This window comes from Oculina patagonica, chromosome 12, assembly GCF_052425735.1.
Source record: "Oculina patagonica isolate OP01 chromosome 12, crgOcupat, whole genome shotgun sequence".
NCBI classification, from domain to species: Eukaryota; Metazoa; Cnidaria; class Anthozoa; order Scleractinia; family Oculinidae; genus Oculina; species Oculina patagonica.
In genome coordinates, this window is record NC_135769.1 from 27,643,360 (window position 1) to 27,659,337 (window position 15,978).

The 15,978-nt window shown below is 40.5% G+C and overlaps 1 protein-coding gene across 1 annotated transcript in view; it reads right to left on the reverse strand.

Annotated features, from left to right (window-relative positions):
- Window positions 1–15,978, reverse strand: part of LOC144632789 (polycystin-1-like protein 2) — a 37,588-nt gene that overhangs the window by 15,321 nt on the left and 6,289 nt on the right. The window contains 13 exon segments of the mRNA XM_078491513.1: window positions 28–190; window positions 984–1,109; window positions 2,466–2,636; window positions 3,712–4,006; window positions 5,149–5,478; window positions 6,567–6,715; window positions 6,717–7,662; window positions 8,109–8,367; window positions 9,039–9,213; window positions 10,455–10,831; window positions 11,707–11,923; window positions 13,288–13,451; window positions 15,468–15,800. Of these exon segments, the coding sequence (XP_078347639.1) occupies window positions 28–190; window positions 984–1,109; window positions 2,466–2,636; window positions 3,712–4,006; window positions 5,149–5,478; window positions 6,567–6,715; window positions 6,717–7,662; window positions 8,109–8,367; window positions 9,039–9,213; window positions 10,455–10,831; window positions 11,707–11,923; window positions 13,288–13,451; window positions 15,468–15,800 (3,705 nt within the window).

The following is a 15,978-nucleotide window of genomic DNA, read 5'->3' on the forward strand; positions in this document are numbered from 1 at the left end:
GTTTGTTTAAAGTCAGCGCTCAGTTACCTTCTTCAATGTAAGGTGAGGTAGTTTCTTTGGAAGCTTCCAACATGTTTGAAGACGCAGTTAAAATTTCTCTTGACTGCTCTTCTACCGTTACTGGTCCAAGATCTTTGGCGGCCTTATTCAAGAGACGGCTCGCCTTTTCGATTATTCCTGACCCTTTATTCTAGAAATAAATAAAATAAATAACAAGAAAGTTGACCTTAGAAATGAAGTAAAATATGGTAGAGAGAGCAATTTAATGATAAAGGTATCATTTGCTTCAACTATCAAGATGCAAGATCCGGGTTAAGGTCATTGCCCCGAAATAAAAATGAACGTCGCCTACTGGTTTATTACTTTAAGGGAACTTAAATTTTGAAATAAAAAAGGGGGGTCCCCAGATTCGTTTAGGAGCAGGAAGACCATGTATATTCCATATAATTCCTTTATAATTCCTCTGCAAGTACTGGCAAGGTACACTTTTTTAGCGATAATTTATTTTTCAAACACAGGAATTGATCTTTTTTCATTTCAGATAAAGAATTTGATGGCTACACCCAAAATAAGAGAAAAAATTGATAGGTCACCAGGCTCGTTTAGGAGAAAGTGACAATTTACTTCTCTCGCGGACTAAGCCGCATAGAAAAAAGCCACCATTTTGTTTATGTGCGCGCGCTCGCGCGCGCTAATTACGCGTAAAATTCTGCGTAGTAAGGATGCGCAATGCAATACAGGGCAATGACCTTAAGGCATATTGGGAGCTTTCGCCATCTCGTATCTCGAATTCGTTCCTCACCGGGCAAAAACCGGCGACGCGACCTTTTCCTAGCAACAAGTTTAAAAAAAAGAAAAAGGGTAGAATCAAACGTTTATGGGAAAGCCGCTGTCTACAAAATACAAGAGCATTTATCACCAGGGAAAAGGTCAAATGAGATCGAGAATATCTAGGAACGAACTTTAGCTAAACATTTACTAACTTGAGTTTGCGCTGTCAACTCTGTTTTATCTTTCGTGGCTTCTATCAAGGCACCGATCGTCTGTTGAGCTTGAGTAGTATCGGTTAAATCAATGTCTGTCAGTTTATTGACCAGCTCTGTGCGAATCTGAAACAAAGAGACACATGTTAAATGCACAGTTAGTAACAAACGCCTTATCTACTAGAGTGATTTCATTAACCCGTGAAACACATCACCAGCAGACCAATGGTCAAAAAAACAAAAGAAACAATGGAAAAGTGTCTAGAAAAAGGTAAACATTTCACGGGTTTAGTGAAATCACTCTAACCATGTATGAAGTGTAAAGACTATTTCAGGTCTTTCAGTAAGGATGGGCCGATACTCGATACCAAATATTCGATACATCGATATTTTGACAATTTTGAAAAGTATCGATACTTTCGAAAAATATCGCACTTTCGATACGTTTTCGATACTGCACACGTGACCTGAGCCTGCGGTCTTCTGGTCAGCACCTGAGTTTTAAAAATTCACTTTTGCGCAAACAAATATTGATTTTCTTGTCAATATTTGGATTTTTCCATTGCCTTGACTTGATCTCATCTAGTCCACAATGAAACAAAAAGAGCAAAAATCAACATTCCTGGCAAATATTTATAATGCCAGGACTGTCCTATGTATGGTCAGACAAATCACGAGACATACCAGTGACGTCAGTACGGAAATGACGTCATAATATCGATAGCGATATCGAGGAAAAAGGCAAATATCGTATCGATATCGTATCATTTAGAAAAACCCATATCGGCCCATTCTTATCTTTCAGGCCCTCGAGTTGTGGTGCCAAGTAACTCTAAGCGCGGGAAAAAAGCTAAATGGCAGGAAAGACAATCGCCGCCCCAAGCAGCGAAGAGAATAGAGACCAGTTTCAAGCACGTGCTGAACCGACAAAATGTTGAAGGAGCATTGTCGCGGATTTAAACAGATTTTTGAAGAGCCAAAATATATATTTTTGTCGAAGGAAACCTAAGAATAATGGTTTATTTATATTAACAGTTGCTTTTTCAGAGCACTGAAACTGTTAATAACAAGCGTCTTTGGCTGTGGATGGCTAGGATGGAAATGGATTACAACTTGAAAAATACCTTTACCTTACCTTTTCAAGTTGTTTCCGCGCGTCTTCAAAAAATCGATGTGTATAGCCATGGTTTGATTGCTCTCCGCAAATTTTAAGTTTTAACTTAAAAGGTCTATATCTTTCATTAAATATTTAAAGGAAATGTTTTTCATGGGTAAAGTTGCCTACCACTGGCTTCAGAACAGTTAAGAGCAAAAAACGTCGCAAAATCCCCGTAACGTAGCTCCTTTATATAATGTTTTCGGCACGTCAAAGCCGGCCTCCATCCCACACCTAGCCACCCCCTCCCCTTATATCATCCCCAACCCCCTCCACCCCACCCCACCCCGCTTTTATTAAGCCCTAAGAAACACTAGTGTACTAACCTTGGTTCGTTCATCTTGCGTTCCGGTATCAGATTTGTTGCCATAGTTAATGATCGATGAGTAAGAGTTGACCAACTGTACAACCTTTTTAGGTTCCTCCTTAGCATCTACTTTGTCTAGTTCTTGTCCAATCTTTTCATCAGTTACTTGCTGAACATCTGCCTTTTTCACCTGAAAGAAAAGATGAATGATAAGCTTCTATTTTCTCACAGTATTTTTTATATTTTTATGTTTCTGACCTTTAAGTGAATAAAACCCAAGTGTGTGACCATATTCAAATGAAAGCTGTTGAGCGTACTTTGTGGTGTGTTGTGCCTGGGGTTCCTTTTTTAGGGGATGAACCAGGGCTAAATGAAAGCTCTTGGGCAGTTCTTTCATGTGGTACTGTTTGTTTGTCATAATGAAACTTTTAGTTGCTTTTTTTAAAAAAAAAAAGAAGCGTGTTCTATGTAAATAATGTTGTGTAAGTCTTACCCAGAATGGCTGTGGCGAAAAAATGTATTGTAAGTAACACAATTTATCTGAAACTTTCACCTTTCATCGTGAAAGCAACAAATAAAATGAGCAAATCCCGTTAGGGACATATTAGATTTGATTTTGCTTGTAAACAAAGTGCTCTATTTAAAAGTGGAAAGAATAAAAAACCAACGGCCCGCTAATTAGAAACGATTAAAAAACGCTTGTCGGAAAGTGGCAGCTAAAGGGGCAGGAACCAGAAACTATTAATCACACTCACACTCTTCCCAACTCGTCTCCTTTAATACTCCCCTTACCCCTTGCCCCATCCAACAACTCGTTCTTTCCCCTTAACTTCTGCATGCGGGACAATTACAGTAGAACCCCTATTAAGCGGCCACCCTCGGGGAAATAGCAACTGGCCGCTTAATAGAGGTTAGCCGCTTAATAGGGGCTCGTTAGAAATTAGCAGAAGGCTTTTTAGAAAGGTCACACTATTTCAATACAAAATAGCGTGAAAAGGAATCATGGATTCACATAAGAAGATAATAATTCCGGCCATCACTTTCATTTTAAGACTCTTGTCTGACCGACATTATTGAAAAAAGCCAAACATTGTATATGACAGTCTTCCTGACCCTAAATAGGGGCAAAAAATAGTAGACCGCTGATCGGGACGGCAAAAAGGTGGCCACGGCCGCCTAATAGGGGTGGCCGTTAAAAAGAGTTTTATTTACAGTTATAGAGGGTGGCCGCTTATTAGAGGTTCGACTGTAGTATATCATCTTACCACGGCGTCTAGAAAAACGTCGGCACAACACTCGTACTTGTTGCAAATGCGTGCGGAGAGGTGCAACTTGAAGTCATCTTCTGGGTCTCCAATGGGAAGTACTCTTGAGGGGGTAGTTCTTTCACCAAAATACCACAGCTGGTATGCTCGAGACTCTGTCGATAGCGTGTTAATCTCCGCCAAGTTTTTCATGTTAACTTGGTAGCGAAACTTGTACGAAATGGGGTTGTCTTTAGTCACCCAGTTTTCACAACCTATCTTGAACAAGGTTTCCGCTGCTTCACCTTCCTTGGGTCTAAAAGAAAAATAAGCAAAAGCATTTTTTTCAAAGGACTGGTTGACACCGGTGTCGGAATCGGAAGCGGAAGTAAGGAGCCAAATGATGAGAACGGAAACGAGATCGGAAAGATCGGAAGTGTTCCTTTTTCTTCTGGTTCCGAATCAGTCGTTCAAACGGATATGGAAGCATCCTTAGCAGAAAAAAAGAGTCAATCATAACAAACCGTTATCAGTCCCTTACAAACACTTTTTGTGAAAAAAAAAAAGAGAGACTTTCGTTTCCGCTTAAGTCGTGTGTCGACTTTTACTAGACCCACAGGCAGCCCAAGCGATGGCTTAATTAATAACTTGCAACGGTCGTTGTCGGTTCGACTGAAGCGATCAAAAAAATATGCTCCATAAATCGATGAATTTGAGTTCTATCGTTCCTAAATTACAATAAACTGTAAGCCAGTTAAATAAAGGCCACTTACCTATTGTTGATTGTCTGTTATTGTGAGATTTGGTGGGGTTTTGGGACGATTAATTCCTCACTTGCCGCTGACGCCCCCTACTACTACTCTTTGGTAAGTAGGTAAGTGATCTTTATTTAACTGGCTTATAGTTTATTGTAATTTAGGAATGATAGATTTCAAATTCATCGATTTATGGAGCATATTTTTCGACCGTTTAAGTCAAACCGACAAAGACCGTTGCATTATTAACGAAAACATCGCTTGGGCTGCCTGTGCTAGATCATAACTTCGTTCCGACTCCAGTTCTGTCGCTTCCGTCGCTAATCTGCTAATGTTAATCAGCTTTAAAGGGCTCCCTAAAGAGATAGACATTTCATGTCTGTACGTTATAGGGGACGCGTTGCCGCTGGTTGCGTTACGAGAACAACACTTCTCCGTAGAGGAGATGCGTGACGTGACTAGCCAAACAGCAGTCACGAAACAAAAAGCAAAAACACAAAATTGAAAGAAATAAGCAGCAGTTGATTCTAATTTTTCCATACACGGTGATGAGAAATCTGAAAAACATTTATGTTAGAACAGTTTTGATATGTAACAAATTCTCATAACAAAACATTGAACGAAATTTATGGCAATCTGTAGTGAGTCTGTAGTGAGAATTCGGATTTTGATCTCGGGAAGAGTAATCTATTCAAGCACTTACGTGACTTTACAGGATCCGCTTTCGGGGGGCGAGGTTGTCTCAAAGGAAAACTGCACTGTCGATTCTCTGCTTCCTCGTTTTCCCGTAAGCTGTGCTATGTATTTTGTGTCTCTCTTCAATGTATTCTCCTTTATAACCAGGTTAATGCTGGTCCATCCCAAGTTCGGGTCAGTGACATTTGCATTTCCCGATAGTTCGTCTTCGTTGCCATCGCTGTCCAGTAATTTCCAAGTTGTTTCAGTAAGCTGCTGATAGCTCTTGCAGTTGGTGCATTTCCCCTCCAATGTGAGACGCTCAAACGGGTTTATTTTGTCTTGACAGTCTCGGCAACTGCGAAGTAAAAATAGTACGTTTCTAGCAGTGTGTTTACCCCGCATCCAACTTCAAGGCAGTATAAAAATACTGTCATTTACCCCTGCATTATTAGAAGTTAGTTCATTATCAACGAATCACTATTTTACTGTTTACAGTCAACCAGTCGGTAGGAATTTGGTGTCAGTTTCACAACAATCTTCAACCTAGCAAAAAACATTCCAGATCATATCGCTAGGCTAGAATTAATATCTTAAAAATCAGTTGTTTGGGTAGCTACATGAAGACTCGATTGTGTGATGGGAGAGAGTCAGGTTAATTTGAGCTCAAATGTGCCACGAATATAGATGCATTATTTCCCTGGGGTGGACGACGAGAACCCAGGGAGAGCTCCCACAACAAAATGGCTCTGAATCGCAGTCTCAGTCACGTGTTGAAAGAGCATGATTTAAAAAAGGGCTCCACAATCTGAAAGGGCCCTGCAAGCTTCGATCATAAAATAGCCTGAAACACTCTGCATCAGTTATTCCCTCTCTCTAGCTTCGAATGCACCTTAAAATGTTTCTCTGATTCCCTTTTTCGGAATGGGTCGTGCAGCTGCCAGGCTGCAAGGGTCCTACCGGCACGAGTACGTCTGATTGCGCAATCTGTTCCTAAAATACCATAAAATTCCTGTTATAAGCCCCCCCCCCCCCCCGCTTATGAATGCCCCTTGGAGTTACTCAGGTCCCTTATCATGCTTGTGAAACAAAAAAAAAACATTCGATTATAAGCCGCCCGTTTGGGCCCCGGATATAAGCCCCCCATATACACGGATGGCAGTACCGAATAGGTCTAAATGTTCCCGCTTTATTATGCGTTTTTAACATAAAAAAGTATTTCGATCAACACTCCCGTGGCTCTTTTCGAAACGTTTTTTCATTCCGCTTATAAGCCCTCCCGGATATAAGCCCCTCCGTTTATAAGCCCACCCAAAACCCCTTACGAAGTTGTTTAAGCCCAGGGTTATAACCGGAATTCTACGGTATGCGAGAGCTCAGCACAATCGAGAAATGGTTGTAGGAAACAAACTGACACGATTCTTTTATAAAAGAAAAATCACCTACCTTATCTTCAACGACGGAATGTTGGGCAGAAACTTCACACGTTGTTGTGCCGATTGGGATCGGCGCGAGCCTTCACTCACGTTCACCTTAAAGACGTAAGTGACATTATCGCGAAACTTGTCGATATCGAGCCTTACAATATCCTGATCATTCGTACCAGGCAAGTGTCACAAACCCTGTCGAATTGCATAGTTCATCTGGAACTGGCGGAACTGAATTGCCCTCAAACTTGCACGTCCATTGAAAATTCAAATTAGAATTCTCATTGTCCGGGTCAGAAGATTTGGACGCGTCAAGTTCCAGTTTGGTAAAATTCGTGCTGGAATCCATTTCTCGGTAACTACCACCACTGATCGATGCCACGAGTGGGGAGTTCTCCACTCTGAGGAATGTTTGATACCAATATTTCTCCTCCACTTGTGTGTTTTTGTCAGTGTAGCTTATGTTTAATGTAACATTATAGTTCCCAATATCTAAGCTTCCGGGTTCCAGCTCAAAAGACGCCTTATTCCTATCAGACGCAGAAATACCTCCAATTGGCGCTGGAGATAAATTCCATAAGTATTCAGGATCGCCTTGGCAATCGGCCGTTTTCTCAACACGGATTTTAAAGAAATCTATTTTAGTCCCTTTGGTGACGATTTGAGGATCTTCTGCTTTGTAGCTGTTGGGAAAATACATTGCTGGTGGACCACAGGGCCTGGCTATGACACGAACAAACTTTTTCTCTTCATATCCTTCCACGTGTGCTGTTATAGTGATGTTAAAATCTGTCTCCGTTTCATACATGTGTGTCACTTTCGTGTCGCCATCATTGGTAATAACAAACTTGTTGTCATCTTTTCCGAGGCCTAGGTGAAATGTGTAATTCACAGTTCTATTCACCTGTTTTTCGGACACAGATACATGGATTTCAAAATTTTGCTGAGTGGCAATCCTTAAGACTCCTTCAGTGGTGGGTGCCGGATCAAGCTGTATAATAATCTCGCCTATATCACTCATGGCCTGCACTTTGAATGTTAGCAATGGTGGTGGAGTAGTCGGTATGTTGTTCTTTGCTTTGATAGAAATGACATGCTTTCCGTATTTGGTGTAGCTAAAGGAGAAAGAGAAGAAATTAAAAATTTTAAAAAAGATAAAGATAAGAAATTAATTGATTAGTTGTACTGGTTCCGGAATGACGCTAACAGGGCAGTTTTTGCTTGAATGTTCAACAAGCAGTTTCAAAACCTTTGTGCAGGTAACCAATTAGACAAAACATTTTGATTTTGAACCAATCAATGAGCAGCAAATCAAAACCAATTGTGTGTTGGTTTCCTCGCCTTTTCCCGCGCTTTGCACAGGTTGCATGAGTTCTGATTGGTTCATGATCACTGTGTTCACAGCGGTCAAACGGAGTGTGCGCGCGCTGTTCCCGCCAAAAACTGTCGCTACCAAATTTCGCAAGTTTGCGAAATCCTCCAGTTTCAAGCATAAATTTAAGAAATTTATTGAAAACTTTACCAACGATATTATCTTTAAAAATACAAAGGTGGCACTCACATGTGTGAAATGTTGACGACAGTGTTCAAAGCAGACTTAAAGAAGGTTTCGTTAGGAGGTGACCCGTCACCAAAGTCGATTGTTAACGTGACGTTTGTTCCGTTTACAACGAAAGAGAAATTGCATGGGACGTCCACATCAACCTCGGATGGCGGTTTCTCAATCCATGCTAATGAGACTGGCTGGAGTATGCTTATTACTGAAGAGGCGTTCGCAGAACTGATGTTATTGCTGGCGTGGACAGAAATTGGATAAAGACCTGCAATCATAAAAACGATGAAAAAAAACTTATTCGCACATGACAATGAAATGACAATGTTTTACTCCCAACTCCCACGTCTGCTGGTCAAACACTTTGATTTCACGCTTACAAGCCAAAACTCACGACCGGGAGGGGGGAGGGGGGCACCCAAAAAAGTTTTGTACGGGGAGGCTCCGCCCCGAGCTCTAACTATTTTTCCAGAAATTGTACCCCTTTCGTATACTAAATTTAATGAAAAAAGGCACCCCCTATACCTGAAAGTCATGACATAGACTTTGTCATTTTCATGTTGCGCTTTATAAATTAAAATAATACAGCCATATTGCATCTGTTCGAAATTTTAATTAAAGGCCCTTTCAAAAACCTAAATGAAAGATTTCCATACCCTTTTGTTTACCTAAACTTGTGAAATCCCTACCCTTTTATATACCTGAAGCCTAAAAAAGGTACCCCTTTCGGGCGGCCCCAAACTGAAAAAATGAAGCCATTTAGCTATTGGCGTGTTGTTTTGGCGAACATAACCCGAAGACTTGAACATTCGGAACGTCTTCGGAAATCTTTGGATTTTTTCGGATGGATCGGGTCGCAAAAACGGCAACCCCAAGATAAATCTTACGCGACTCGAAAGAGTTGGCAGGTATACAATGCGAAATTGTTTCTATTCTCACCAATGTGGTTGTAGACTACTTCGGGATTTTCCTTGTTGTAAATTGTCCCATTTGTTGCCCATATGAAGCTCATGTTGCTTCCTTTGTCCCATTCGCTCTGTAAGCGAATTTTCTGCCCTGTTGCATAGCTCACGTTTGTGAATGGTGACGTTATTCTGAGGTTTTCGATGCGCTCCTGGAAATAATACAAAACAGAAAATAATGAAGTAGTGCATCTTGCTAATAGCATCATCCTTACAAGCAAACTTATACGATCCCTCTCCTCAAGCTGTTATACTGATACTGCGCTAATATCAGTCCATGTCTGGACTTTACCGTTAATTTAGCGTACTCTACCACGTCAAAAGGTTAACTGTAGATAGTAAAATAGACAACTTTATTTAAAGAGGGTAGCACGTAACAGAAATTGATAAAGTGTGGCCCCTAAACTACTAAAAATTAAAACTATTATTAATCTAAATTAATTAATTACGAAAATTTAAAAATTCTAAAATTACAATAATTAAGTTAAAATACAAATTATTCGTCAACTACTAATTACAAATTCTTTAAAATGCTAAAAAAGGGAAAAGATAAGAAGATATGTACATAAAATCAGGCTTTGGTTACAGAGTTTAAAAAATGTTTTTTAAGTGCAGACTTAAACGACCCAATGGTGCTCTTCTTGCGAACGTCCAGGGGAATCTTGTTCCATAACTTTATCGCTCTTACTCGAAATGAGCGCCTCCTTCTGATTCTCTGTTGTAGTAGGGGCACACCAAGTTGTACTTCCCGTAACGACTATTTCTACAATGACGGTTGAGTTCTTGTTAGTTCAGTTTTAGCTTGGGCAGTGGTTTTGTGTTAATACGCACAATTTAAACTACTCTCTTGGAGATTTAATTCGTCCTAGCCGTTGTAGCGTACCAAAAGGGACAATAAGATACTTTTTCAAGGACCTAAAATACCAATTTGAGATACTAAAAGTTTCAACAGGGACCCTTTCATGGCTTACAAGGCCCAAAAAGGCACCTCTTCGTGTACATTAACTTAAGGCAACGACAAAAAAAACAAAACAAACAAAAGTGACCCAAAAGGTACCCTTTCCCGCTTCTGGCTAGAGCAAATGGTCATTGTAATCAAGTAATGCCCCTATCAATGGTTTGCCCCAGAATGGGGGGGGGGGGTAACCGCAGGGGAATTTGACATTTTTTTAAATCTAGAGTCGAATCCCCCACCCCTGGGCACCTAGCGAATGTCAAATTTCACATATCTCCTCTTAAATTTCTAACCCAGCAGACCATTTTAGATGTCAAAATCCCTTCCCTGGGAGAGCTTCACGATGTCAAATTCCCGTGGGTTACCCGAACGCCCCGCCACCCCTTCCTGGGGCAAACCATTGATAGGTGCATAAATCGAAATAAATTGTCACTGTACCTGAACGGACACTTCACAAGTCTTCAATTCATTTCCTGCCACATTATCCACGACAACAGTCACCTTGTGAATTCCTGCTCCGATGAAATTCACATTCACTGCAGCCTGTGAGGGCTGCGAAACATGAGCTCGTAATATGTGCTTGATATCATACCGAGTAGCGCCCCCCGAGGCAGTCAACGTGCTTCCCATAGAAGTGCTGAACTTTGAGCTGGAATAAAAGAACGATGGATCGTCGATCGTTTGTTCGAACGCCAGCGCTCCAGAAGAGGTGTTGCTCACCCAGCCTATGACATCACCAGCTTGCACTTCAATGGCTTTCGCGGGGTCGGGAAAGATGAGGTTTTTGCCAGTTTTCGTGATGTCCACAAGAGTCTCTGCAAGTAAAAACTACCAGTTAGCTCTGTTAGAACGAAGCGGCGTGGCTGAGTGATCTTGGAATCTAAACACTCTAGCTTCACATCTTTCACTATGAATGTTCCTTTGACTAACATACACGGCAATAGGCCTTATCACGGTTTTCGACGCCATTTTGACGAGTAGGCAAAGCGGGTAGAAATTACACTGTTTGTATTGGAATCCGACGGCAAATATATTTTACAAAAATTGAATTCTGGACAATTTATGAATTGCAAAGTTAAGAGACTAGGCAAAAGTTTTTATTTGCCGAGTTTGAAGGATGTAGCTGGGCTAGAAAGCGTTCAGTTACGTTTTTAACTGATTTCCCCTACATTTGTCTGTTTTTTCTCTGCAGATTTACGTTCTGGTTGCGAGTTGACGCGGTTCGCGGGAAAAATTATAGACAAATTCTAGTGTCCCCAGAGCCCTTCGTTTCCTCGTGCCAAGGACCAGCCGGCTAAGAGAAACAAAAGGACTATGGGGACGAGAATGGGGTGTTGCCATATACTCAACCTCGTTCCCAGGGTCTCTCTTCACGCCCCTTCTCCCGCTCTGGAAGGCGGGGAGAGAGAGAGAGACCCGGGAAAGAGGTTGTCATATCCTATCCATTCAGAAAAATGAATACAACAATTATAATACCATTTATAATAATTTATCATAATAACAATTTTAATAACCCTAATGATGACACAACGTCGAAAACGGTTGGTTTCTTTTAAATTGTGTAACTTTTTTTGCCTTATAAAAAATATTTTTAAAAATATAATACCACTTCAAATATTAAATGTCACACAAAATGTCACGCAAACATTGTTGCTTCGTTATACATGGCATTACTCGATGGCCGGCCTACCTGCAACGATGACGTAGTCCGTTAGAGGAGAAGGACTGGAAGGGAACGAAACGTTCTGTGATTGACAATTAGACAAGCAGTGCCCAGACCCCAGGCAGATGCTGTTTGTAGGGCAAGTGAAGAGACTGGGGCTAACACAGCTTTCCGCCTTGGGTATACAGGAGTGATTTCTTGGACAAAAGTGTTCGTTGGCTGAGGAGCAATTGGGACGGTAAACCTGCATAAAAAGAGAGAGAAAAAAAAACAAGCAATGGAATTGAGTCAAAGTTCTTGAAAATAGATCCTAAGAACGATTAGCGTTGAGTGGTCACTGAGCAAGCAGGATAAGGGAAACCACTTACCCGGGGGGGAGGGGTACTCCCTATAATGGCCTAGACGGAGAGGCTCCGCCCGAAAGGGGTACCTTTTTCAGGCTTCAGGTATATAAAAGGGTAGGGATTTCACGAGTTTAAGTATATGAAAGGGTATGGAAATCTGTCATTTGGCTATTTAAAAGGGCCTTTAATTAAAATATTTCGAACAGACGCAATTTATGGCTGTATTATTTTAATTTATTACGCGCTACATAAAAATGACAAGAAAACGTCCTATTTTAAGTTCACGCCATGTCTCTTAGGTTTATGAAAGGGGTACCTTTTTTCAGTTAAAGGTATACGAAGCGGGTACAATTTCAATGTTGGTATCTTCTCTTTTTTGAAAATGAATTAATCTGCCAAGAACTCCCCTTTTGTTCTGTTTTTCTCTCGTAAATATGATGATAATTTCGTACTCGCAAATACTTGCTATTGGATTTAATTTTGGCTCGCAAACTCCAAAAAGCCACTCGTATTTTTACGATTTTGCGGACATAATGTTCGTAACCCGACAGATTAAGTTATATGCATAAAAACCTGAAAATGCTACTGCCCACTTCTCACTCAATGAATAAGAACAAGAAAAAATCTTTTGCCAGTTACCCAGACTGTAAACCTTTATTTCTACGGTAACTTTTTAACATTATCATTTCCACAAAAACATTGTGTTTTTCAGTTGTTTGCATTTTTTCCACAGCGGCGAAAAAAGGGCAATTTTAATCTTATATCTTTTTGGAATTTAAGCGTGTGTTGTTGTTGTTGTTGTTTTGTTGTTGTTGTTCGATCCCGGGGGGTACTCAAAAAACGTTTTATACGGGGAGGCTCCGCCCCAAGGTCTAACCCCTTACCCTTTTATATACCATTTTTGACAGAAATTGTACCCCTTTCGTATACCTTTAACTTAAAAAAGGTACCCCTTTCATATACCTAAGAGTATGGCATGGACTTAAAATAGGACGTTTTCTTGTCATTTTTATGTAGCGCATAATAAATTAAAATAATACAGCCATAAATTGCTTCTGTTCGAAATATTTTAAATAAAGGCCCTTTTAAATAGCCAAATGACAGATTTCCATACCCTTTCATATACTTAAACTCATGAAATCCCTACCATTTTATATACCTGAAGCCTGAAAAAGGTACCCCTTTTCGGGCGGAGCCTCCCCGTATAGGCCATTATAGGGAGTACTCCCCCCCCCCCCTCCGGGTGTTCGATTTGGAAACCGACCTGCAAGCGGATAGGTCCTATTTTAGACGCGACAAATTCCCAAGCCAATATGTAGCCGTCTTTTTTCATCATGGCGGAAGGTATGACATAGGCTCCGTCTGTTTCTGGGAAGCTGCTGGTATTTCCAAGTGTGGCTGACGAACCTATGTCGTAAACTATGGCGTCTACGGAAAAATGCAGGACAATATTAGATGCTATAAAATTTAAAACGATCTCTGGCTTAAAAACTTTGAAAATACGAGCTTTCGGCTGTTTGAACTACAGCCTTCGACGGGTAAAATGTAAAAAGGTAAAAATATGCAATGTGTGAAGTTGCGAAAAAAAATGCTAATAACTAAGAATATTTGTGAAAAATAATGTTGTACTGTCCAGGTAGAGGACAGGAATTGTTATCCGCATTGGGAGTTAGCTTCGAATGCCACGCTTCCAACGTTTTTCTTGTTCTAAAGCCGCCTTTGTCAATGACAGATGCATTATCAAAGTCAATCGCGTGATTATTGGACCAGACGTGATTAGCGATTCTCGGATCTTTTGCCGCGGTTTTAACATTTCTCAGGTGTTCTTTTTTCCTGGTGTTGAAGGCTCTCCCCGCCTCACCAATGTAACACCATGAACACTCAGCACAAGGAATTTTATAGACAACGTTTGTCTGCGATTCCAAAGAAGGTCGAAATTTTGGAGCCGGGAACTGTTGTTGGAGGGTGGTCAGTGGTGCGTTTACTACTGTGATATCGTGCTTTTTGAGAACCTCTGACCCGTGTTCTCAAAAAGCACGATATGTTGTATCCTGGCTGTGGTCCTTCTATGTTTTCACAAATATTAGATGCGTTGCAAAGAATTAACGTTCATAATTAAGGAGCTATGTCACAGGGATTTCGCAGATTTTTTGTCTAAACTGTTCTGAAATTAGTGGTAGACAACTTAACCCATGAAAAAACAATATCTTTGAACATCTAAAGGAAGATACAACCTTAATGTGCGGATATAAATCAACCTACGGCTATTAATATCGATTTTTCGATGGCGCGCAAAAACAACTTGGAAACGTTAGCCTAACTTTTCAAGTTGCAATTCGTTTCCATCCTAGCCATCCGCAGCCAAAGATGCTCGTCAACAGTTTCAGTGCTATAATATAGACATTTTTTATATAAAAAAGGACTATTATTTTTTGGTATCCTGCGACACAAATATAAATCTTGGCTGTTCAAAAATCTGGCAAAATGCTTGACATTTTCCATGATGAAAAAATACCGAAATGCAAAATATCAACAACAGAACTACAATGTACCACTACAGTGAGCTCGCTTTAATTGAGTTCGATATTCGGCCGCCAATTCCCTCCCAATTTGCAACAAGCCAAAGTCTACCAGTCGCAAATTTGGAAGAATACTTTTCCTCTATCTATTACATAAACTGGACATTTCTACCATGTTTACTCACGTCAAAACGTGAAAGTGCTACTTTTTGGCTCGATTTCTTTCTCAGAATAATAATAATAATAAATGGCTATATTTAGTGAGGATGCCACATCAGCGCCAATAGCGCTAGCGGGTCGTCTTTCCAGGTCGAATTGGAATTTGGAAATTACCTTATTATAGGAATTTAACAATACATGTAATTAACGCGAATTTCAAAAAATTCGCGTTAATTTCATGTACCTTAATTTACCTCATTGCTTATTAAAATCACACTATTTTCCAGCATTGTTATTTTAAGACACCTTTATTTCCGGAAAAGTTATGTTTTTAAAGCGACATCTACTTCTCCGTCAAGGCTGCAGGAATAACAGGCAGTGGAAAGCACAAGGACGGGATATATTCCATCCCTGGATCCATTCATTTAATATTAGTCACTATTTGGTATGTTTAAGTATCTTTGTTGTGTATGGTTTATCAGAATTAAACCTCAAGTTCTGTTAGACTTCTGTTGTTGGACGCTGTTGTTTTGTCTTTAAATAGAGTAGGTTGCTATAAAATTACTACGCATCAAATTCGCGTTAATTAACTGCAAGTTAACATAAAGTTTCGACAATTCGCCTTTATTTTATTACGCGTACTTTTTGTTCGCGTTGTTAAAATGCTTCGTTATATTCCTATAATAAGGTATGGTTTTAAGGATGGGGGATATCAGAATACCATTAAATTTAAAAAGCATTTTGTATTTGTCGCAAGCAGCCTCACCAGATACGTTGAACTTCGCCCTTTTACCAGGCAGCTGAGGCGGTGACGTCAAAAATCGAGCCTCCATCCAGGTTCCTTGACTGACACTCAATACAATCTTCGTGTCGTTTTCAGCTTCAACAATCTCTTGCGGATAATCCAAACTCAATTTCCCCGTGGAGCTTTGAATGAATACCCACGTGGAAGCCATAATAGGGCCTGACACGTTCGTCCTCGCAGAAGCCTTCACGTGGAAGTGGCCCACGCGTGTGTACACGTGCGAGGTGTGAGGACATGTGGTTAGGACGTAAGAGCCGTCACCAAAGTCATACGTGTACGACACGTTGGGGTCTCCTGAAAATGAGCAATTCAAATTCATTCAAAATATAATGGGATTTATTTCTAGTTTGCGTAGCAAGCGTAGCAAGGGAAGGAAGGAAAATTATGTCCATGAAGCCGTTTCTATTTTAGGCATTTCTGTCACACTGGATTATGCTATTTCAGGCATTTCTGTCACGCTGGTCAAGCTGTC